Consider the following 23,779-nt stretch of genomic DNA (forward strand, 5'->3'; position numbering starts at 1 on the left):
CCTCACATAGCTCCATTTCCCAGCGGAAACCAAACCAAATCCTTGCACCACCCTAAGAATGTACTACTACTTATATTCAGAGTGTCAGAGATCACAAGGACCCATCTCAGCCTAACAAAGGGACAAAGCAAGCAGGCAGGCAGATTCACACAAAACACACAAAGCGGTTGGGCATTCGCTGAAACAACCGGCACTTCTATAAACAACTTACTCGAGTTAGTTCAAAAATTGCTACCATATCAACAGGGGCGCTCCTCTGCCCGCGCATCTCTCGGCTACAAGGATGCTGCTAACGCTGCTAAAGGCTCTATACCGGCTTCTAAGTGGACGACTCAAGTCAACAACAGCACAAAAGCGAAGCAAACGATGGCCTACAACACATCGCACCGACTAGGCTTCGTCGTCGGACAGGCACACCACCTCCGCGCTCGGCCCAGCTGCGTTGCTGGTGCCGCCGCTGCTGCTGTCAGGCTCCACGCCGAACCTGGCCGGCATGTACCGGTTGCTGTTCGGCGGCGGTGACGGTTCCAAGCCTGGATGGTTGAGGACGGCAGGCAGCTGAGCGCCGCCGGCGTGCTGCTGGCTTCCTGGCGCCGCCGGACCTGCTGAGGTGCTGCTGCCGCCGCCCAAGGCCATGTTCAGATACGATGCCTGCTGCTGGAGCTGGGCAACCGTGAGGGCGGGGTTCGGCGTCCAGACGGGGTCCGTATGCCGACCAGGTGGAACAAAGTACGTCGGGGTGGCTGAGCTTGAGCCTGGCGCTGACGGCGGCACTGGTTGGTGAGCCGAGCCTGCTGCTGGAGTCATGGAGGCTAGCACGGCGCCTGGCTGCGGAAACGCCGGCCTTAGGCTATCCGTGACAAACTGCCCGCCCGCTGGAACCCCTAGGATGGCAGGAAGCTGCTGCTGCTGCTGCTGGTCTGTGGGGGTGACATATGGCGGGCGCATCCTGAGGTGCTGCAGATGAGGAGAGGGCGCACGCAGCTGCTGTGCTGCTGCTGCTCCAGCGGGCCTGTAGCTGCCCTGTGGCCGAGGCGTCGGAATACCAGGTGGCATTGTTCTGTAGAGAATGCTGGGTGGAACTGATTGTGGCTGGACAGGGCGCAACTGTGGTCCGGCGGGTCCGTGGCTTGCATGTAGCGAAGGCGCTGGAACAAAAGGTGGTGATGTTGCTCCAGAGAGATTGCCAGGCATGGCTGACTGTGACTGGACGGTCCGTGATGCCACCAGTGAAGGGCGGACGTAGGATCCTGCTGAACTGTGCACCGGCGCTCTGATGGCTGATGATGGGATAACCGGCGGCGATGCTGGGCCCCGAGCCGCTGAAGAAGAAGAAGACTCGGGTAGCTGATCCATTACATGGCCCCGAGCCGCTGAAGAAGAAGACTCGGGTAGCTGATCCATTACATGGCCCGTCGATCTCCCTGCATTACACAAGGAAAAAAGTAAACATTATTCGCATGATCAAATGATTAAAGAGCATCTGAGTAAGCAACAGATCCTGGATCTTGACTGTGCTTTCGCGTTTGAAGATCAATGTAATGCAACCACCTAACATGACATTCATTGAAAAGGAAGTGAGAAACAACAGTAAGATTTCACCATACAGAAACAGCCAAATATACACAAGGTGCTGGCAAATGAATCATGCAAGCACACCATGCTCCATCTTATATGTTGATCAAAAGAAAAAGAAGCGTTTCGAAATATATGTATTAAACAGAAATATCACAGCGAGCAGAGCTAAATGCTGAAAGACTAGCTATGACCAGATCATTGTTTTGGAAAGCAAACGAGATACTCTAGCAACAGTTAGGTGGATACCATGAGATGCAACTGATGGCGTGAACTGGCATCGGAAATTCTCAGCTAGTGATTTGCTCACGTAAACTTTCTGGTAGATACCATTCAACTGAGTCCGCTTCAGACGATGAGCGGAATCTTCTTGTTGAAGTAACGAGTCATACTTCCTGTTTATCTTCTCTATTTCTTGGTTGCGCTCTGCCTGAAGTTGTGATCTCTGTTGACAAATAGATGTGCAGCCAAGCAAGACATGAAAAAAACTCACGACTAGCACATGCAATTTACAGTAAAACAGATAATAGACAAACAAAACAAAAAAACAAACCTTATCGTCATGGCCTTTATCAAGCAAAGTGCTCCAATGAATTATTTTTTCCAACTCATTTCTCAGCGGTTCATCACTAAATATTGGATTATTAAACACTAATGGCGTGACTGGAGGCAGTTGGGTAGGCTGCTCAGGACCGATAGGGATATGCTGAACTGTGGTTGATAACTGCCGTTCAGGCTGCAAATCCTGGGCTGCCGTACTGCCTACCATACCTGCTCCTTCTGCTCCTGCAGGTCGATCACGCATTGAGGCTGATGGCTGTATTTCAGACTGCAGATCATGCTCAGGACTGGCTGCTGTGTTTGGTTCAAAACCAGCTTGTCTCCTTTCTTCAGAGCGTGTTCTTTCAAGTGGGTCATGCTGAACTGTGGTTGCTGTTTGCAGTTCAGGCTGCAACTCCTGGGCTACTGTCGTGCCTAGAACACATGCTCCTTCTGCTGCCACAGGTCGGTCCTGCATCAAGGCTGATGGTTGTATTTCCGATTGCATATCAGGGGCTGTCACCACACCCAACGTATCTGTTGATTCTGCTCCGGCATGTGAATCCAATGAGGTTGATGGTTGCACTTCAGGCTGCGAACCTCGAGCAGCAGTGGCGCCCATGATACATGCTCCTTCTTCTGCAGCTTGATCCTGCATTGAGGTTGACAGTCGGGCTTCAGGCTGCAAATCGCAAGCTGCCTCTGTGGCCAGAATACCTGCTGGTTCTGCTTCTGCTGGTGGATGACGCAAAGTTGCTAAGCTTTGTTGGGCAGGCAGACTCGTACTCTGTTCCACAGGCATTGAGGCTGGTGGTTGTATAGCATGAGGTGTCACAGTGCCAGATAACTCTACTCCTGCATGTGGATCCAGTGAAGGTACTACACTTTGATGGGCAGACGGACTCTGCAGACCAGACACAAAGGGAACGCCCCGCATTGAGGTTGATGATGATTGCATTTCAGGCGGCAAAACCTGAGCTGATATGGCACCCAAGGTACCTGCTTGCTCTGCCTCTGCTGGCTGATCCTGCATTGCTGCCTCGGGACCCACGATACATGCGCGTTTTTCTGCAGGTTGATCTTGCATTGAGGTTGACTGTTGCACTTCAGGCTGCAAATCGCAAGATTGGTTCAGGAGACATACTTGATAGATACTTGATTGGCAAGTTGCTAAACTTTGTTGGGCAGGTACACTTACACTTTGTTCCACATGCATACTTGATTGGCAAGTCTGAGTTTCAAATTCAGTAGACATTGGTAAGGTAGCTGGGCTAATTGGTGACTCCAAGTGGACTTGATCTGTATCAACAGTGTCATCATTGTTTGCATCAAGTCCCCTAAAAAGAGAATCTGCAGGTTGATTCTGCATTGAGGTTGACAGTTGGACTTCAGGCTGCAAATCACAAGCTGCCTCTGTGGCCAGAATACCTGCTGGTTCTGCTTCTGCTGGCGGATGATGCAAAGTTGCTAAGCTTTGTTCGTCAGGCAGACTCGTACTCTGTTCTGCAGGCATTGAGGCTGGTGATTGTACAGCATGAGGTGTCACCATGCCCGATAACTCTACTCCTGCATGTGGATCCAATGAAGGTACTACACTTTGATGGACAGACGAACTCTGCAGACCAGACACAAAAGGAACGCCCCTCGTTGAGGTTGATGATGATTGCATTTCAGGCGGCAAAACCTGAGCTGATATCGCACCCAAGGTACCTGCTCGCTCTGCCTCTGCTGGCTGATCCTGCATTGCTGCCTCGGGACCCACGATACATGCTCGTTTTTCTGCAGGTTGACCTTGCATTGAGGTTGACTGTTGCACTTCAGGCTGCAAATCGCAAGATTTGTTCAGGAGACATACTTGATAGATACTTGGTTGGCAAGTTGCTAAACTTTGTTGGGCGGGTACACTTACACTTTGTTCCACATGCATACTTGATTGGCAAGTCTGAGTTTCAAATTCAGTAGACATTGGTAAGGTAGCTGGACTAACTGGTGACTCCAAGTGGACTTGATCTGTATCAACAGTGTCGTTGTTTGCATTAAGTCCCCTAACAAGAGAATCTGCTCCTTCCAGCAACATACTTGGATTAGCAATATTTTCTGCCTCAACATGTCCAGTATTTCTACAGTCACCACTTGAAGATTCCTGATGCAAAATTAAAGGTGTTTGTGATCAGTTATCTGGCATCACTAAACTATACGCAATGACAATGAACACATAAATAAATCAAGTATGATGATACGCGGAATCACGAAAAGCAAAGCAGGACACACTGGAATGACCACTATGTGCCAAGTTTTGGAATGTGCAAAATAAATACTATTTGTGTCAAATGGCATAACTTTGAAAGTGCTTTTCAACAAGCGAGTGACATAAATGCTCAAACGAATATAATCAACAACATATGTAACTCTCGATGCCTGCGGCACAATAGGCAATCAAGGCTGGAAAAATGATGATTGACTGCATACACAATCTGGACAACCCAAATACATGGTGGCGCATATTCATTTCCTTTTGGGTCTATACATGCCATCATTCCACACACACAACACACTATCACCAAGGTGGGACTATGGCATGGTGCAAGTGGCAGAAACTTATGGTGGCGAAGCAGCATTTTGAGGTGTTGTTAACTTACCATTTAGTTTATTTTCCATATTATCTCTAGCCATGTTTGTTAGGCACACCCCTGTCTTAAGAGGATGGGGAGGTTACTTTCCAATTATTCTTGCGCCCATGGTTTTCGAGTCGCGACTCCCGAGTCGCTTTGGGGTAGCGACTCGGAAAAAGTCAAACCTGCAATTGCGACTAGTCGTGACTCACGACTCGAGTCGACACTAAGTTGAATCGACATTTTTTTGCGACTCATCGACTAGTCGACGACTAGTCGCGCGACTCGAAAACCATGCCTAGTTTTCCTGTCTGCCACTTTGCTTTTTCAGCTGCACTTACCTATCTATCTCCACCAAGGCACCACCAGGCCACAAACCTTCAAGCATGCAGCCTCGTAGAACTACCTGTTGTGTTCCACTCACAAGGAACACAACTGCAAACTAATAGACCAACTCGTCTCGCTCACAGTTAGAATGGGGAACTGTAGCAAAATAGCTCAGTTTTGGTTATCTGCTAATCTTCTATATATGACATCATTTGACTAGCTGCAAGATATAGCTCCAGGCAGTTGCAGTTCTATGTGCAACCTATGGAGAGTCAGTTGACCCCACAGGTTGTGTAATCACTTTTAACTTCATTCTTGATATTGCATAAAAAAATCATAATTCAGAAAATTCATGGCTCTAGCACTGCCAGTGGCTTGAGGTTAACTCTTGCAAGGAGTCCGGATTAAAGCACAAGCAAGTTGTACCAGCACACAATCCTCAACAACAACAACAACAACAATAACAAAAACAATAACAACAACAAAGCCTTTAGTCCCAAGCAAGTTGGGCTGGGCTAGAGGTGAAACCCATAAGATCTCGCAACCAACGCATGGTTCTGGCACATGGATAAAGATCTCGCAACCAACTCATGGTTCTGGCACATGGATAGCAAGCTTCCACGCACCCCTAGTTCTCTGGTGATACTCCAGTCCTTCAGAATAAATGCATTCTGGAAAGTGAAAATTATACCTGACCAACTGAATCATCATTTGCAGGAATAGTACTTGATGAACAACCAGCTCTTTGTACACCCATGCCATCAGAACTAAGGATGCAGTTTCCTGGAAAATCAACAGCTTCTGATGCTGGTCCTTCACTTGAGTCCACAGAAGTTGCAGCTGGCTCATTTTCCATTGCCTGTGTAGATATGGCCCCTGACAGAACTTCATTTCGTACTAATGCAATTTCCATTAACAATCCATCATCTAATGACTGCTGGTTATCTGACACAGAACTTTCAACAATATGATACTCGCCACTCTGCTCCTTAAAATGGATGAATTCTTCCATAACAAAGTTTGAATCTGGTAGAGCAATATGCCGATCAAAGTCTTGATCTAATTGGCCTGATTTTGCTACCTGGTGGAGATTCTCCTTCAGATGTCGCTCTACGAGCCACCTATCAGATTGCAGTGCCTCGAGTTTGTTATGCTGGAGACTCATGTGGTCCAAAAATGCATACATAAGCATAGTGAACCACTGAACAGTTAGCTTTATTTTGTCACTCCTGGTCACTTCATCAATGTGACTTCTACGAATATGCTTCAGAACTAAAGTGCACACTTCCTTCAGTCTGATAACGTTGTTCTGTGTGTATGTGTCTAAACCTGAGATCTCAAGCTGTTGTTTACAAAGGATATTCTTTTCTCTCAAGGAGAAAACATTGTCAATTAACTCCATTCTTTTCTCCACGATCATGTTAGGAAGGTCATCCTTTGACAAATGACATTCTCTGTGAGTTTCTTGAACAGGTTCCTGCTCCTCTGAGATCATGTGATCAGCACCAGATGAGACCACTTGTGGTGCACCATTTGTGAAATTGTCATGATTGTTGTCAACTAACTCTGCTCTTTTCTCCAGAGTCATGTTAGGAAGCTCATCATTTGGCAAATGAGATTCTCTGTGAATTTCTTGTATAGGTTCCTGCACCTCTGAGATCATCTGCTCAGCACCAGATGAGATCACTTGTGGTGCACCATTTGTGAAATTGTCAAGATTGTTGTCTAACTCTGTTCTTTTCTCCACAATCATATTAGGAAGCTCATCATTTGACACATGACATTCTCCATGAGTTTCCTGAACAGGTTCCTGCACCTCTGGGATCATATGCTCAGCACTAGATGAAACCTCTTGTGGTCCACTACTCGTCAAATTACCATGATCCATTTCCTTATTTTGGAGCATGTGGTTGATTCTCAAGTTGGTAGCCAAGTTGGTAGAGGTCTCCTCCCATGAGATTTGGGTGTCCTCTACTGACACTGGTTGACCATTGATGCTAGTTTCAATTGCTCTATTTGGATTTTTTTCCTCTGGGAACCTTAATCTTCCATAGATGAATGATGCAAGCTCTTCATTGCACTCACAGTTCAAGCTTTTTCCAGCAAGGGCAATTGACTCTCCACAATTTATGTTATACTTAAGAACAGAAGCAGCATGCCAACACTGAAGAAAATGATTAAAGAACGTTGGCATATTTGATAAACATAAATATGAAAATAAAAATACAATGACTTCGCGGGTGTCTTTCTTACCAAGGATATGATGATTGCGTGCAGTATGCTCACTGGCTCTGTAACAACTAGATGATTCTTCAAAAAATACTCAAACAACTGTTCAGCCATAGCTCTTACATCATCCTGCATTTCCAATTTACACAAGATGCTCATTAGCCAGGTAAGCATGAAGAATCAGTGCAAGAGCAAAGCAAAAGAATGAACAAATGAGAACGGCACGTAACAAAAATCAAAAGAACCATTAGCGAGAATATTTTCCATATTCCAGTACTAAATCTTTGTTTCACATGGGTGTCAACTGTCAAGAATGTATAGTCGTTAGACATATCAGATTAAATTACAGGAAGTGCAACAGAGCATATCTGAACTGCAGACAGTCAAGACATATTTAGCAGCTCTTCACTTTAGGTTACCCTAATCACAGTCCTCAAGACAGGCATATATGAAAGCTCTTGAGAATGTACAAGAATTGGTGTGTTAAACTGTTAATACATAAAACTCTTCTACGGTATAACTTTTAGCTTGTCAAGGTGAGTCAGACAAGCTTTAAATATTGACTCTTGAGTTGTGACCTACATAAAACTTGAGGGTTAGTGTTGACTTATAGCCTAGCTGACATATTATATCTGATTACTAGTTGCACAATTTGTCCATGAATAAAAAAATTGCCATGACAAACTAGCCAAAGACGGAAAAAATACTCCCTCCATATCACAATATAAGAAGTGTTTTGACACTACGATAGTGTCAAAAAACGTCTTATATTTTGATACAGAGGGAGCAGAGACCAACCATCGAAACAAGGGAGCAAGGGTTGGTCTTACTACCATTTATGTCAAACATTAAGCCCCACTAGATGTAATTGTGGGCACTCACTGGCAGTTAGTTTAGGCATTTTTTATATAAGTTCCATTCAGGTACAAATGCAAGATTAAATTTAGGATTTTGTTTGTTTGTTTTTGCATGCAGATAATAACGAGTTTGTACACTTTCTGTAACCTTCTGTACATTAGCAGAACATATTCTAAGCATAAGTGACTTCGATGCATCCTGCCAATAGCAGAACTACGAAAATTCATACCGGCAATTGTAGGGCCGTAATTAGTTTTGACAGCTCTTTCTTAAGTTGGACGTGAAGATTCTTGGGTGTGCTCATCCGTTTTTCCACCCCTTCAGAACAAAATTGCATCAGAACATGTAATGCATATATGCAGCAGAATGTATTATATGATGATGAACATGATACCCAATGTTTGTTGTGCGTCATCCAGCGGTTGAATAGCAGGACTCGATGTAGAATTTTCAGGCAACACATCATGGTGATTGTTGTCATGTGAACTTTTTGAAGATGGACCTGTGATTTCACCAACCTTTCTACGCTTCCTTCTGGTTTCATTGGGTTCTTCTTCAGCAGGAACTTTGGGTGGTTCTTCCATGTTCTGTAAGATGTTATGGCTTGATTGTGGTGGCTCAGATATATAGCTCCAAGAGGGAGATTTTCCATCCAGTAAATTTAACCAGAACTTAGATGGGTCTCCATCCAATGCACACATTTCCTCTTTTTCACCTACTAGTGTGATGTTTCTTGAGTAAAATTTACCACTCATGTTAGCTTCCGATATGCATGTGCAGTTAAGTTTGGTGCTGCCTACAACATTAGTGGCTAATTTTTTCAAGAACTCTGAAACTACTTTGTCCATAAAGTTGTCCCTTTCAGAGTTTTTACTTGCACAGTTGTCATGCTTAAGCTCATCAAGTCTAGTGAAGAGACATGATGCACCCCAACTGATAAAGGAATGGCTTACGCTGTGTGTTATATCCTTCTTATCAATAAGCATGCCCTGTTTTGCAAGCACAAGCCACTTCTCCTCCATTGTCAAAGGAGTGTATAAGCGAAAAATGCTTGGATAGCTAAGATGTGACTCTATTTTGATTCTTTGAAGAGCCTTTTGATCAGTAAGTGGGTTCCAGTCACTATTATATATGATAATGGCATCGACAGATGACAGCTCAATACTTGGGAGGCATGCATTTGTTTCAATCAGAAAAACAAATCTCCCCTTGGTCTTGTCATTGAACTTATTAAGTGCCACCGCTTTCTTCGAGAATGATCCACAAAATCCAACACGTTCATATGACTCCGGGCCAAATTTGTGGCGCACAACAGTTTCCAAAGTATCACCCATTGAGCTTCCAGCTGGTGCACCAGACTGCCAGAACATGCCAAGAAAACATGCTGAGTTAAGAAAAAATGAAGGAGTTCTCGAAGACACAAATTCCATAGAGGAGCATCAAGGGAATACTTCAATAAGAAACGACAACATTGCTGAGTACTTGAGGGAACATGTTTGGAACAACAACTACAGAGATCTAAGATTGGGTAAATTATGCCACACATGACCATAAGTAAAAGAGAGTGATGCCATGAGTATCTCACTTGAAAAAGAATAATGACTCTTAGCCTCTTGTTCCTTATTGCTTCAAGCATTTTTTGAAGAAGCAGTAGCTTGCCACATGCTTGCACTCTCGTAACTGTAGGATCAGTCTGATCATGATTGTTGACAGGAGGTCGCAGGGATTCATCAACAAGGTAAGGGTCATCACAGCACTATAACATAACGACAAGAAGAACAGATAGAAGTCAGTAACAGAGCCATAACTTTGCAGAAAAAGGAATAAAGTACATGTACTGCAGACTGCATATAGACTGTTATCATACAAGCCGTAAATTTGTTTGCAAAGCACACCTTTGAGAGAGACATAATAATGTCATAAAGAGCTTTATCACTTTTCATCTGCGACTGGAGGACAGATGAGTTTGAAAGCAGTATGGAACAATATGTCTGTAGCTGCAGTTGTGAAACATAAGCAGGAACCCAATGCTCCAATATTTTTGAAGAATCTGCTTGACGCTCATATGCAATATGACTTTTGAAGTTTCCTTTCAGCATCATAAGGGTCTCAGCAGTATCAACGTAACTGCCATTTTCTTGCTCTCCAGAATTAAGGAATGCTTGAAGTTTCACGTATTCAGGAAGATTATCCTGCAAAATAACAATATTTAGCATGGCTTATTTGTGGTACAGAAGCAATTTTACCGGCCAGAGCTATTGATAGACACCTTAATTGGGGAGCTCACAAGCAACATTCTGAAATCAGTGGGAAATTGCTTCAGTTGTTCGAGGTATTGTAAAGCTGACTTTTGATAATAATCAACTATGACTGCTTCCCAACCAATGTGTGCTATAGGTTCAATATCCTGTGTCATGGCAGAGAGATCACAATTAAATGGAAAGCATAAGTTTGAGAGATGGGCTAGGGGTGTAGTAACAACGGCATCAATATGATATAGGTGCAATCTATGTGCTCTTAATTGGTTAGCAGCATTTGCTCAATAAAACTAGGCAAGGAAATACTTAGCAGTTGGAACTTACCTCTAGGATAGCATCAGGATGGGATAAGAGAACCTGTAACATACAGTGGCTTCCACTCTCATAGAATTCCAAATCTCGAATTAATTTGAGCTCATCTTTCCCCCCGTCATACACAACGACATTGATAAACGGTGCCAACTTATTGAACTGAACCTCCCATAAGGACAGAGAACCAGGAGTTGTGAGAATCAGAAAAGGTTGGCTGACGTCAGGTAATACAGACATTGTGAATAGCACAGTCTTTATTACATACTCCTGCATAACAAATGAGTTAAGCATCAAGTCCCTTTTGTTTAGGAAGGAGTTCAAAATTAACCAAGTACAACTGTGAGAGATGTACTTATAATGCTAAATTGTTGCATCCATGTAAATGAAGCAATAGAACAACTCACCATGCCGGTGGCCATAACTACTACAAACAAGAATGTGGGTGAAAAACTAGAGTAGCTGGACTAGTCTGCTAAGCTACTTGCATGGTTCCTACCTTATCATCAACAAGAACAGCACCACGGGATTTGTGCCAGTACTCTCGAAGGTGATTGATTGAATACAAGTGATCATTGTCAAAATCAGGATGGCACCCATCTGGCAATCTCTCAAGTTTCTGGAATGAGCTTTGCTTAACCTGCAAAGGCAAGTAATATTAAAAAGAAGAGCTTAAGTAGAAGTTTCACGAAAATGTATAAGTTTCAAGCACTCTCGTATAAGTAACTTGTGACAAAGAGAACAGCGATAAAGATATTGTCAATGTCGTGGTAGTTCAATAAAGCCAGAAAAAAGAAGTGTAGAAAGACAACATGGTGCAGTTAATGTGCACTTAAACTTTCATGGACTAGCTAAATACTTATGAGTTGCTATGGGAGTTAAATAATCATGCCTATAAAAGTTCTTTTTTTTTTACTGCATGAGTTTTTTCTAGAAAGAAAATCTCAAAATATATATCAATTAAATCAATTAATCATAAGATCATGGTACATCTGTCTACTACATATAATGTATGATAACTAGAGAAATTCATTTCTCGGCACTTAGAGGTAATCTCTGAAGGGAGGGCGAATGGGCTGACGCCAACTCCGATCTTTATAAGAAAAAAAAAAGGAAATTCATGGAATTAGCAGATCAGTCAACACACAGTTTTCAGTTTTCTAAGTCTTGGTGGCTAGTACAATGGATCATCTTAAACAGAAAAAATCGTAATTGTATACACAACCTAGAAAACTGGTATTACATTTCTGTGATGTTTATCTTCGAACTGATCAGACTATATTTCTACCAGAGTCATGTCATGCATGAATTAAAATTAATATCAGGCAAGCTATAGCATTAAAATTGGTTTTCCCACCACACCTTTGTTTTTTGGGGAATAGATGATTGTTTTGCAGCTTCACGGCGGTTCTCGTAGTTCTCTTTAAGTTCGTCAGCTTCCGGCGTACATAAACAGGATAAAGTCTCTAGTTCCCATGTTGCATGATCATAGCCAAGACCCCTCCATTTCACTAACCATTCAAGAGTACAATATGAGACACCAGATGAGCAAAGGAAATCATCCGAGCAGAAGAAATCCTCAGCCAATCTTGGGGGCACAAGTAGCCTCTTCCTCAACAGGCGATGTGGTTTAGTCCACTCCTTCCGAATTGTCTGGGGAATCATTTCACAAGAAAAAACATAAGCATGGATCTTTTGCAAAGCCTAAGTCATCCTTCATAGGCACGAAGAAATAAAGTTCACCGCAAAAGTAATCACCTTTTCAGTATGATTCCTCTTGTTAAACAAGGAAAGAAGATCAGGACCTCCAGGCATGACACTAATATCACCTTCTGGAACCCAACAGTTATGGACATGCGCCAGATTCTTATACTTGACAAAATACTGCTTGCTAGTTTGCATTCCTACAAACATAGAACCAATAAACAGAAGCACTAAATTAGGAAATAGAAGGCAATACTGCTAGGATAAATTTTGATTTTGTTTCACGCAAGATTTTTGTTTTTGTTCTTTGCTTACCCTCAGCCTCCTTGACATCCCACACAGACTCTATCCCATCAACAATATGATGTAAGCCAGACTGCAACCTCTTTTTCGTACAGCTGGTACAGAACCAATTTCCAAGAGACAAATATTGATCCAGACAAGACATATGGTACCTACTTTTGCAACCTTTTCCATCACAGGACCTATCATCAATTGAAAATATACATTAGATCATCACAAAGTGAATAGTGTGCATGATGGACCAAAAGTGTATGCAGAAGATCAATAATATACAAAGATCAGATGAAAAGTTTTAATAGTGTGTTCTCTTACCATGCTAGGCAGTATAAAAGAACAGGAGATTTACAAGTTCAAAATTAGTTTTCATAAAACAGGTCAAGTAACCAAAATTCAGGATCTTCAATACTTGCACATATAGGGATGTACTTGCTCATGAATTGAGGGTAGAATATTTTCATTCACAAACCACAATAATATGTTCTTATGCTATCCTAGAGATATGGCTTCATTTGCACTACTATTTTCTGTAGGTAAAGCTGATGAAAAAAACGAATTGACTTACCTAAAAGTTCCTGGGGATCCAAGACCACAGGCAACACATATGTTGGGGTTACCATCTGTTCCATCAGATCGGGCCACCTGGAGATGTCCTGGAGCTGAATTTTCTTTCTGAACGCTAATAGGTTCAGCATCTCCAAGTGTGCTCTTAATCTAACATGATATCAAATAGCAAAGGTTGAACCCCATACGGTTGATGCATAAAAATCAGAAAGCACATCAGGGGGGGGGGGGGGGGGGGGGGGGGGGGGGGGACTCCTGAGCTGCAGTTAGCGAGCGGTACCTCTTTGTGATGAATACTAGATATTGGCACACTTTGCAATGATGGTACAATGTTTTGCCTGCAAAATGTTAACACAGAATTAACATGTATTCAAAAAATACATGCCTAATTGCCCAGTATCAAAGAAGTCACGAAGGCTGAAAAGGAAAGCACCTTGCAGGGCCAGTGTGTCGATCTCTATCCTTTGCTGGAAGACTGCTTTCAGCCGCTATATCTTGCACAACGGTACGTTTATGTGGCAGTACCTACAACAATTAAAAACAAGGGGGCAAGAGAACTGATGCATAAAAAGATATTGCCAAAAGAATTGAAGTACTCCTGAGCTATAGTGGGAGAGGGCTACCTCTTCTTGATGAATAGTAGATATTGGCACACTTTGCAATGATGATAGAATGTTTTGCCTGCAAAATGGATGGTTAACACAGAATTAACATGTATCCAAAAAATACATGCCTAATTGCCAAGTATCAAAGTCATAAAGGCTGAAAAGGAAAGCACCTTGCAGGGCCAGTGTGTGGATCTCTAGCCTTTGCTGGAAGACTGCTTTCAGCCGCTATATTTTGCACGTCGGTAGGTTTATGTGGCTGTACCTACAACAATTGATGACAAGAGATAAGCAACTGTCACTGCTTCAAATGGTGTCCTATGGAGTAAAAGGCACCGACTGTTGTTGGTGATTGGCTGTTGTAGTGTCTCTATACAGTTGCTGCTATAGCATGGAAAGTATAGTATTGCATATTGCATCTTCTCAATTAATGTTCATATGCACATCATTTATCCTGAACAATCAATACATGCAATAGCACTTAACATGCTTGGCTTCCACTTAAGTAGATGACTAGCCCAGCAGATGGCTAAAGACAAGTATAATAAACCCTCTGCCAGTAACATGGAGGCAAAGAAAGAAGTATTGCAAAATTTGATAGATCATGCACCAGATGCCATTGAAGTCTCCCAAGAACTCGCAGTAATGTTCAAAGAGTTTCCATTTTTGCATAGTAAAAAGGTGGAATTAACTCTGTCCAAAATGAAATGCAGACAGTGGAAGACAGGCAAACCTCTAAAAGCGGTGTAGAACATTGGTCAACTCTTGTGTCTGAAGTTTCATGTAAACCAGAAATAGGACTTTTAGAAACTTTAAAGGCAGCATGGCTTGAATGTCCCTTGCTTTTTTCAATCAACCTGCTACCTTCACACAGAATAGCAGCATTGTTGTTGTTGTCTGCCACATGCCCACTTGAAGTATTCTCCTTGCCCATCCTGTCAGGGGAAGCAACAACTGCAGCTGAAAATTTAAGAGACAAGTTAGATATGATAGTACTCAGATGAATTAATGCAGGCTAAATGACCAAGTTGTACAACTAATAGGCAGGTTTCATAAACTAGAATGCAGGCTTGCCCAAGGGTAACACATATATGGAAATTTTCATGTTGATTTGGTGCTCAAACAAAAATGGTTTTGTATGATTGCGCCTAAATGATGGTGCCATGATGGTGCCCTAGATATGTCCCCCACCTTGAAGCCTAAAACCTTGACTAGTTTGCGTCGACATACTAATGTTTTTTGTAAAACTGTCTTCCTTTTTAATGCACAGAACATGATGCAGTCAATGATGCCTGACTTGTGTGCCTACACATTATGGCATTCCCATATAAACCTTCAGCTATTCCTAACCACTAGGCAACCCTGATGATTACAATGTGATTTGATAACAGAGTAGGTAAACCAGCACAGGCCATTAAAATTATTTGTCTCAGATGATGGGGCCATCCAGCCTTTAAGCAAGTACAGCAAGAGCCCAACATGAGAGGAACTAATACCTGAGGCACCCGGTCTTATGCCCGTCTTGAATTTCTTGATGTAGCTTCTTGCATCCATTCTTTTTCGCCGCTTCTTCGACGAAGAGCCAGCATCCCCGTTGCTCGCATGCTCACTCATCACTTGCTCCTCTGCACCCATCCTAGAGCCAGAGCTTCCGTCTGAACCTCTTGACAGAGAATTGGGCACACTGCTCTTCTTAACCGCGCTCGACCCTCCGAGCGGCGCTTCCTCCACCGCTCTGTTCTGCTGCCTGTCACAAGACGGTGTCATCACATTTGCCGCCGTGGAACCCCTCTCCCGACCACCAGGAAGGGGTGTGCTCCGACCTGGGCTCCCCAGACCCGACGCGCCTGGCCCTCCGTGCGGCCGCAACCGGGGAGCTTCCGGTACAGCCTCCGGGTTGCTCCCCGCCACGCTCCCGCTGCTTGTCGGCGGCGCCCCTCCCGGCCGGCTGTTCCCCATTCCGCCGCTCTGGAACCAATCCCAAAAAAGCCCGCACCAACCGCGCGACGCCGACGGAGAGATCGGAATCGCAATCGAGCGCCGTGCGCCGCCGCGCGCACACGCGCCGGTCCGGGGGGCAAAAAACCCCAAAATCAGAGGTCGAGACCAGGTGCCGAGGGGCGGAACCCTACTCCCGGGCCAGTCCCCTCCCCGGAACGCGCCCGCGGAAGGCGCGCCGGCGGGCGGGTCCGCGGAAGGGAGGGAGGCGGCCCCGAGCGACGGCGCGCGAAACAGAGGAGGGGGAGGCGGGCGGGCGAGAAGCGGGGTACCTCTGCGGGCGGGCGGGCGGGCGCGAGACGGGCGGGGAATGCGGGCCGGTCGCGGAGGCGAGCGGCGGCGACGGAGGCTAGGGTTTAGCGCGATCGCGGGCGGCGGGCGGCGGCCGCGACGGGGTTTTGAGCGGCTCCGGTGGGAGAAAGACGGGGGAAAACGCCGCTGTTACTGCCTGCCTCCTGGCTCTGCTTCTTACCCTCCCCCCTCTGCCCGCGCCGCGGCCGTCTCGTCACGGGCACTGCAGTGGCTTCTGAGATATGTCAGGTCTTTCCCCTACCCCCACCCCCACCATTGGACCAAAGGGTTGGGATGTAATAATGTCATTATTGGATAATAATTGTAGCGCATTTATTGTGGGGCGGAAAAGACGAGGGACATTAATTCTACTAGACCGGAGTTGGTGGGGTGTATCCGTCCGAATATTTTATCATCACCACGTGCCTAAATATTAGTATTGGAAAATAATTACGGTCAAGCAGCCGGTGACAGATCAGACCAGATTGCTAGGGTGGGCCCGAGGTGAGTTGGGCTGGGCCTTTTGGCCTGTTTCCTTTTTTTGGTAGGTATGTTGGCTCGACCTAGATCTTAGGGTGGGGCATGTCTTACCCTACGTCTTGCTGGATCTACCCTGAAACGAGCAGCTAGATCATATTTTTGCGAAGGCTCGTGCTCTCAGCAACGGGTGGGTGCTCGTTGAGCTGATGCTAAAAAAATGGACATGGAATCGGGTGGCTCAAACTATGCTTCGGGAAGGTTTTCCGGTGACTCCCGCAACCGCTATATAATAGAGACAACATACGACGATGCATAGGAAAGGAAATAAACATCATAACAAACATGAAGAAAAAAACACTAGATCCAAGTTAGAATGAAAAAGCGGCAGTTTTACCGTGCACTATGGTGGCGGCCCGATCCACTAGGAGCATCGACGACAGGACGCTTTCTCCTGCGCATCTTGCTCCAACTCAGGGGGACGGCTATGGTGGAACCGATGGAAAAAAAAACTTTGAGGGTGGTGAGGACGGTAACCGAGGGCGAAGCTCCGGGGGATGAAGATCCTCTGGAGGCGAATCCTTACCGAAGGTGCAGGCGTCGGAGACTTCAAGTGTTCGACTGGGATGAAAAAGAGGAAGAAGTCTGAGATCGCGAGGATTGGGGTGGCCGCTAGGGTTTGGGGCTATGGGAAAGAGTTGGTATGAAAAGGATTTATAGCCGAGTCTTTTTAAGCAGGGCTGGCTCTGGGCCTAGGCGGGAGGGTGACCGCCAAAGGCCCAACACTAGGAGGGCCCATGATCCTATATGGTTTGTGTGTCCTTGTACATAGGCAAATAGCCTGTCGCAAATAAAAAGGCCTCATAGCCTGGTCTGTATATACAAGAATTCATGAATAGTAAGTCACCTCGATCGATCATGCGACAATTAAGCATCTGGTGGTGCATCTCCACGGCACAAAGACTGGTCCCTCATGTCACACCGCCACTTTACGTGCCTACCTCGGCACCCCCCCCCCCTTGTCGGTGTCAAAACCGGTGGATCTCGGGTAGGGGGTCCCGAGCTGTGGATCTTGGATCAATGGGTAGCAAAGAACCCAGGGACAATATTTACCCAGTTTCGGGCCCTCTCGAAGAGGTAAAACCCTACGTCCTGCTTGATTATATTGATGTGTGTATATAAGGATTACAGAGTTGATCTACCACGAGATTGTATGAACTAAACCCTAGATGAGTAGGATGATGGTTCTAGCCTCTACGGACTAAACCCTCTGTTTTATATATATACACCAGGGGTACCTAGGGTTACATATGTCGGTTACCACCAGAGGATGAGCACGCGAGCTATGTCAACAAAGACTTGGAGTATACGTCAAGACCCCAGAGGCTTCCTTCCAGAGCACGGGATTATCCGAAGGCCGGTCTTCTCATGTCGATCAATAAGCAGCCCACCAGTCCGGCCCACGAGAAACAGGCCGGCAGCCGAGGACCCCTTAGTCCGGGACTCCCTCAGTAGCCCCTGAACTAGTCTTCGAAGCCAAAGTATATGCGAGAATCATAGGCTTCGTGGACCAGTTCCTTCCTTCCATGGTGCTTACACCAAGTTCGTAGTAACCCATAGCCGGACCCTTAAGGGTTGCTTGACTATGTCCGGCCACATGCCGTCCGGATTATGTCAGGATTTCCGAAGTGTATGTATTACTTAGCCTCGAAGGCCAGCCGCCCAAGTTTGAATAGTGTCTTCGTCTGACAACTTTTACCGAAAGGCCACGACTTGACATAACCTCTAGCCAGTTACGTGGTTCGAGGCGGTTTTTCATTGGCACGTCCTATCAAGATGGAGATCGTGCCCTATTTTTAAGCACCATGATCAATGATTCACCTTACCCCATGCGCGCACAACGACACGAGTATATCGGGAAGACACGAGGTCCGCGGCGCAGTAAATGGGCTCTTGGTATTACGATGACATATAAAAGAGCAACCACCACCACTTTCACCGTATGCTCTCTCTTCCTCCCCTGCCATTGCCTTCCCAAACCTCTGAGCTCCAGCCCCAGATCCACCCAACCTTCCAAAAGATTTCTCCGGCCATTCTCTCGATCGATCATGGCCGGCTCGGGCTCCAAGGGAAAGTGGGAAGCTGAAGGAAATATGCCCTAGAGGCAATAATAAAGTTGTTATTTATATTTCCTTATATCATGATAAATGTTTATTATTCATGCTAGAATTGTATTAACCGGAAACTTAGTACATGTGTGAATACATAGACAAACAGAGTGTCACTAGTATGCCTCTACTTGACTAGCTCGTTGAATCAAAGATGGTTAAGTTTCCTAGCCATAGACATGAGTTGTCATTTGATTAACGGGATCACATCATTAGAGAATGATGTGATTGACTTGACCCATTCCGTTGGCTTAGCATTTGATCGTTTAGTATATTGCTATTGCTTTCTTCATGACTTATACATGTTCCTATGACTATGAGATTATGCAACTCCCGAATACCGGAGGAACACTTTGTGTGCTACCAAACGTCACAACGTAACTGGGTGATTATAAAGGTGCTCTACAGGTGTCTCCGATGGTACTTGTTGAGTTGCCATAGATCAAGATTAGGATTTGTCACTCCGATTGTCGGAGAGGTATCTCTGGGCCCTCTCGGTAATGCACATCACTATAAGCCTTGCAAGCAATGCAACTAATGAGTTAGTAGCGGGATGATGTGTTACGGAATGAGTAAAGAGACTTGCCGGTAACGAGATTGAACTAGGTATTGGGATACCGACGATCGAATCTCGGGCAAGTAACGTACCGATGGCAAAGGGAACAACGTATGTTGTTATGCAGTTTGACCGATAAAGATCTTCGTAGAATATGTAGGAACCAATATGAGCATCCAGGTTCCGCTATTGGTTATTGACCGGAGACGTTTCTTGGTCATGTCTACATAGTTCTCGAACCCGTAGGGTCCGCACGCTTAACGTTCGGTGACGATCGGTAATATGAGTTTATGTGTTTTGATGAACCGAAGGTAGTTCGGAGTCCCGGATATGATCACGGACTTGACGAGGAGTCTCGAAATGGTCGAGACATAAAGATCGATATATTGGATGACTATGTTTGGACTTCGGAAGGGTTCCGGGTAAGTTCGGACAAATACCGAAGTACCGGGGGGTTACCGGAACCCCCCGGGGAGTGTAATGGACCTATTGGGCCTTAGTGGAGAAGAGGAGGGGCGGCCAGGGCAGGCCGCGCCCCCCCTCCCCTCTAGTACGAATTGGACAAGGAAGGGGGGCGCCCCCCTTTTCCTTCCCCCTCTCTCCTCCTTCCTTCCCTCCTACTCCTACTCTTGGAAGGGTTGGAGTCCTACTCCCGGTGGGAGTAGGACTCCCCTTGGGGTGCGCCTAGGAGGCCGGCTGATAGTGTCTCCAACGTATTTATACTTTTTGATTGCTCCATGCTATATTATCTTCTGTTTTGGACATTATTGGGCTTTATTATTCACTTTTATATTATTTTTGGACTAACCTATTAACCAGAGGCCCAGCCCAGAATTGCAGTTTTTTGCCTATTTCAGAGTTCCGCAGAAAAAGAATATCAAACGGAGTCCAAACGGAATGAAACCTTCGGGAACGTAATTTTCGGAACGAACATGATCCAGAGGACTTGGACCCTATGTCAAGAAAGCTACCAGGAAGCCACGAGGTAGGGGCGCGCCTACCCCCCTGGGCGCGCCCTCCACCCTCGTGGGCCCCACGTTGCTCCACCGACGTACTCCTTCCTCCTATATATACCTACGTACCCCCAAACAATCAGATACGGAGCCAAAAAACCTAATTCCACCACCGCAACCTTCTGTACTCGTGAGATCCCATCTTGGGGCCTGTTCCGGAGCTCCGCCGGAGGGGGCATCGATCACGGAGGGCTTCTACATCAACACCATAGCCTCTCCGATGAAGTGTGAGTAGTTTACCTCAGACCTTCGGGTCCATAGTTATTAGCTAGATGGCTTCTTCTCTCTTTTTGGATCTCAATACAATGTTCTCCCCCTCTCTTGTGGAGATCTATTCGATGTAATCTTCTTTCGCGGTGTGTTTGTTGAGATCGATGAATTGTGGGTTTATGATCAAGTTTATCTATGAACAATATTTGAATCTTCTGAATTCTTTTATGTATGATTGGTTATCTTTGCAAGTCTCTTCGAATTATCAGTTTGGTTTGGCCTACTAGATTGATCTTTCTTGCAATGGGAGAAGTGCTTAGCTTTGGGTTCAATCTTGCGGTGTCCTTTCCCAGTGACAGTAGGGGCAGCAAGGCACGTATTGTATTGTTGCCATCGAGGATAACAAGATGGGGTTTTTATCATATTGCATGAATTTATCCCTCTACATCATGTCATCTTGCTTAAAGCGTTACTCTGTTCTTATGAACTTAATACTCTAGATGCATGCTGGATAGCGGTCGATGTGTGCAGTAATAGTAGTAGATGCAGGCAGGAGTCGGTCTACTTGTCTCGGACGTGATGCCTATATACATGATCATACCTAGATATTCTCATAACTATGCTCAATTCTGTCAATTGCTCAACAGTAATTTGTTCACCCACCATAAAATACTTATGCTCTTGAGAGAAGCCACTAGTGAAAACTTTGGCCCCCGGGTCTATTTTCCATCATATTAATCTCCCTACAACAAGCTATTTCTGGCGCCGTTTTTATTACTTTCTTTACTTTGCATCTTTATCACAAAAATACCAAAAATATTATCTTATCATATCTATCAGATCTCACTCTTGTAAGTGACCGTGCAGGGATTGACAACCCCTTATCGCGTTGGTTGCGAGGATTTATTTGTTTGTGTAGGTGCGAGGGACTCGCGCGTAGCCTCCTACTGGATTGATACCTTGGTTCTCAAAAACTGAAGGAAATACTTACGCTACATTGTTGCATCACCCTTTCCTCTTCAAGGGAAAACCAACGCAGTGCTCAAGAGGTAGCAAGAAGGATTTCTGGCGCCGTTGCCGGGGAGGTCTACGCAAAAGTCAACATACCAAGTACCCATCACAAACCCTTATCTCCCGTATTACATTATTCGCCATTTGCCTCTCGTTTTCCTCTCCCCCACTTCACCCTTGCCGTTTTATTCGCCCTCTCTTTTCCGTTCGCCTCTTTTTCGCTTGCTTCTTGTTTGCTCGTGTGTTGGATTGCTTGCTTGTCACGATGGCTCAAGATAATACCAAATTGTGTGACTTTACCAATACCAACAATAATGATTTCCTTAGCACTCCGATTGCTCCTCTTACCGATACTGAATCTTGTGAAATCAATGCTGCTTTGTTGAATCTTGTCATGAAAGATCAATTCGCCGGCCTTCCTAGTGAAGATGCCGCTACTCATCTAAATAGCTTCGTTGATTTGTGTGATATGCAAAAGAAGAAAGATGTTGACAATGATATTGTTAAATTGAAGCTATCTCCTTTTTCGCTTAGAGATCGTGCTAAAACTTGGTTTTCGTCTTTGCCTAAAAATAGTATTGATTCTTGGAATAAGTGCAAAGATGCTTTTATCTCTAAGTATTTTCCTCCCGCTAAAATCATCTCTCTTAGAAACGATATTATGAAATTTAAGCAACTTGATCATGAACATGTTGCACAAGCTTGGGAGAGGATGAAATTAATGATGCGTAATTGCCCCACGCATGGTTTGAATTTGTGGATGATTATACAAATTTTTTATGCCGGATTGAATTTTGCTTCTAGAAATCTTTTAGATTCGGCCGCGGGAGGCACTTTTATGGAAATCACTTTAGGAGAAGCTACTAAACTCCTAGATAATATTATGGTTAATTATTCTCAATGGCACACTGAAAGATCTACTAGTAAAAAAGTGCATGCGATAGAAGAAATTAATGTTTTGAGTGGAAAGATGGATGAACTTATGAAATTATTTGCTACTAAGAGTGTTTCTTCTGATCCTAATTATATGCCTTTGTCTACTTTGATTGAGAATAATAATGAATCTTTGGATGTAAATTTTGTTGGTAGGAATAATTTTGGTAACAATGCGCATAGAGGAAACTTTAATCCTAGGCCTTATCCTAGTAATTCCTCTAATAATTATGGTAATTCCTACAACAACTCTTATGGAAATTTTAATAAGATGCCCTCTGAATTTTAGACTAGTGTTAAGGAATTTATGAATTCGCAAAAGAATTTCAATGCTTTGCTTGAAGAAAAATTGCTTAAAGTTGATGAATTGGCTAGGAACGTTGATAGAATTTCTCTTGATGTTGATTCCTTTAACTTAGATTATTCCACCTAAGCATGATATCAATGAGTCTCTCAAAGCCATGAGAATTTCCATTGATGAGTGCAAGGAAAGAACCGCTAGGATGCGTGCTAAGAAAGATTGCTTTATGAAAGCGTGTTCTTCAAATTTCTATGAAAATAAAGATGAAGATCTAAAAGTTATTGATGTGTCCCCTATTAAATCTTTGTTTTGCAATATGAATCTTGATAATGATGGGACTGAATATGATCCACCTTTACCTAGAAGGCGTTCCAAAAATTCGGAGTTTTTAGATCTTGATGCTAAAATTGATAAAAGTGGGATTGAAGAGAACAAAACTCTAGATGTTAATGAACCTACTATTTTGGATTTCAAGGAATTTAATTATGATAATTGCTCTTTGATAGATTGTATTTCCTTGTTGCAATCCGTGCTAAATTCTCCTCATGCTTATAGTTAAAATAAAGCCTTTACCAAACATATCGTTGATGCTTTGATGCAATCTTATGAAGAAAAACTTGAGTTGGAAGTTTCTATCCCTAGAAAACTTTATGATGAGTGGGAACCTACTATTAAAATTAAGATTAAATATCATGAATGCTATGCTTTGTGTGATTTGGGTGCTAGTGTTTCCACGATTCCAAAAACTTTGTGTGATTTGCTAGGTTTCCGTGATTTTGATGATTGCTCTTTAAACTTGCACCTTGAGGATTCCACTATTAAGAAACCTATGGGAAGAATTAATGATGTTCTTATTGTTGCAAATAGGAACTATCTGCCCGTAGATTTTTATCGTTCTTGACATAGATTGTAATCCTTCATGTCCTATTATTCTTGGTAG

The 23,779-nt window shown here is 44.2% G+C and overlaps 1 protein-coding gene across 4 annotated transcripts; it reads right to left on the bottom strand.

Moving 5' to 3' along the window:
- Positions 1-174: 174 nt before the first annotated feature.
- Positions 175-16,378, bottom strand: LOC109777234 (uncharacterized). 4 transcript variants are annotated; one of them, XM_045229541.2, is made up of 24 exons: positions 15,378-16,378; positions 14,615-14,841; positions 14,055-14,146; positions 13,900-13,957; positions 13,710-13,801; positions 13,557-13,614; positions 13,278-13,426; positions 12,728-12,897; positions 12,467-12,612; positions 12,071-12,361; positions 11,208-11,348; positions 10,724-10,978; positions 10,411-10,548; positions 10,037-10,333; positions 9,727-9,897; positions 8,536-9,499; positions 8,371-8,459; positions 7,308-7,412; positions 5,746-7,218; positions 4,025-4,258; positions 3,314-3,937; positions 2,129-3,226; positions 1,825-2,020; positions 175-1,424 (listed from the first exon to the last, which is right to left on the bottom strand). In XM_045229541.2, exons 1-24 carry the CDS (start codon positions 15,838-15,840, stop codon positions 391-393), a joined length of 8,565 nt encoding a protein of 2,854 aa, XP_045085476.1. In that variant the 5' UTR covers positions 15,841-16,378; the 3' UTR covers positions 175-390. The 4 variants fall into 4 exon arrangements, with proteins under 4 accessions (XP_045085476.1, XP_045085473.1, XP_045085474.1 ...); XM_045229538.2 differs by having other exon boundaries at positions 2,129-3,937; XM_045229539.2 differs by having other exon boundaries at positions 3,314-4,258.
- Between the last annotated feature and the right edge of the window lie 7,401 nt (positions 16,379-23,779).

Source organism: Aegilops tauschii, chromosome 6, assembly GCF_002575655.3.
Source record: "Aegilops tauschii subsp. strangulata cultivar AL8/78 chromosome 6, Aet v6.0, whole genome shotgun sequence".
Classification (NCBI taxonomy): Eukaryota; Viridiplantae; Streptophyta; class Magnoliopsida; order Poales; family Poaceae; genus Aegilops; species Aegilops tauschii.

Excerpts from the sequence above, each read along its gene's own strand:
- LOC109777234 (XM_045229537.2), bottom strand. The coding sequence starts at position 15,840 with ATGGGGAACAGCCGGCCGGGAGGGGCGCCGCCGACAAGCAGCGGGAGC. Across the intron at positions 10,334-10,410 it reads TTGTGAGCTCCCCAATTAAG|GATAATCTTCCTGAATACGT; the intron begins GTGTCTATCAAT and ends GTTATTTTGCAG. Across the intron at positions 7,413-8,370 it reads TTACGGCCCTACAATTGCCG|GATGATGTAAGAGCTATGGC; the intron begins GTATGAATTTTC and ends TTGGAAATGCAG.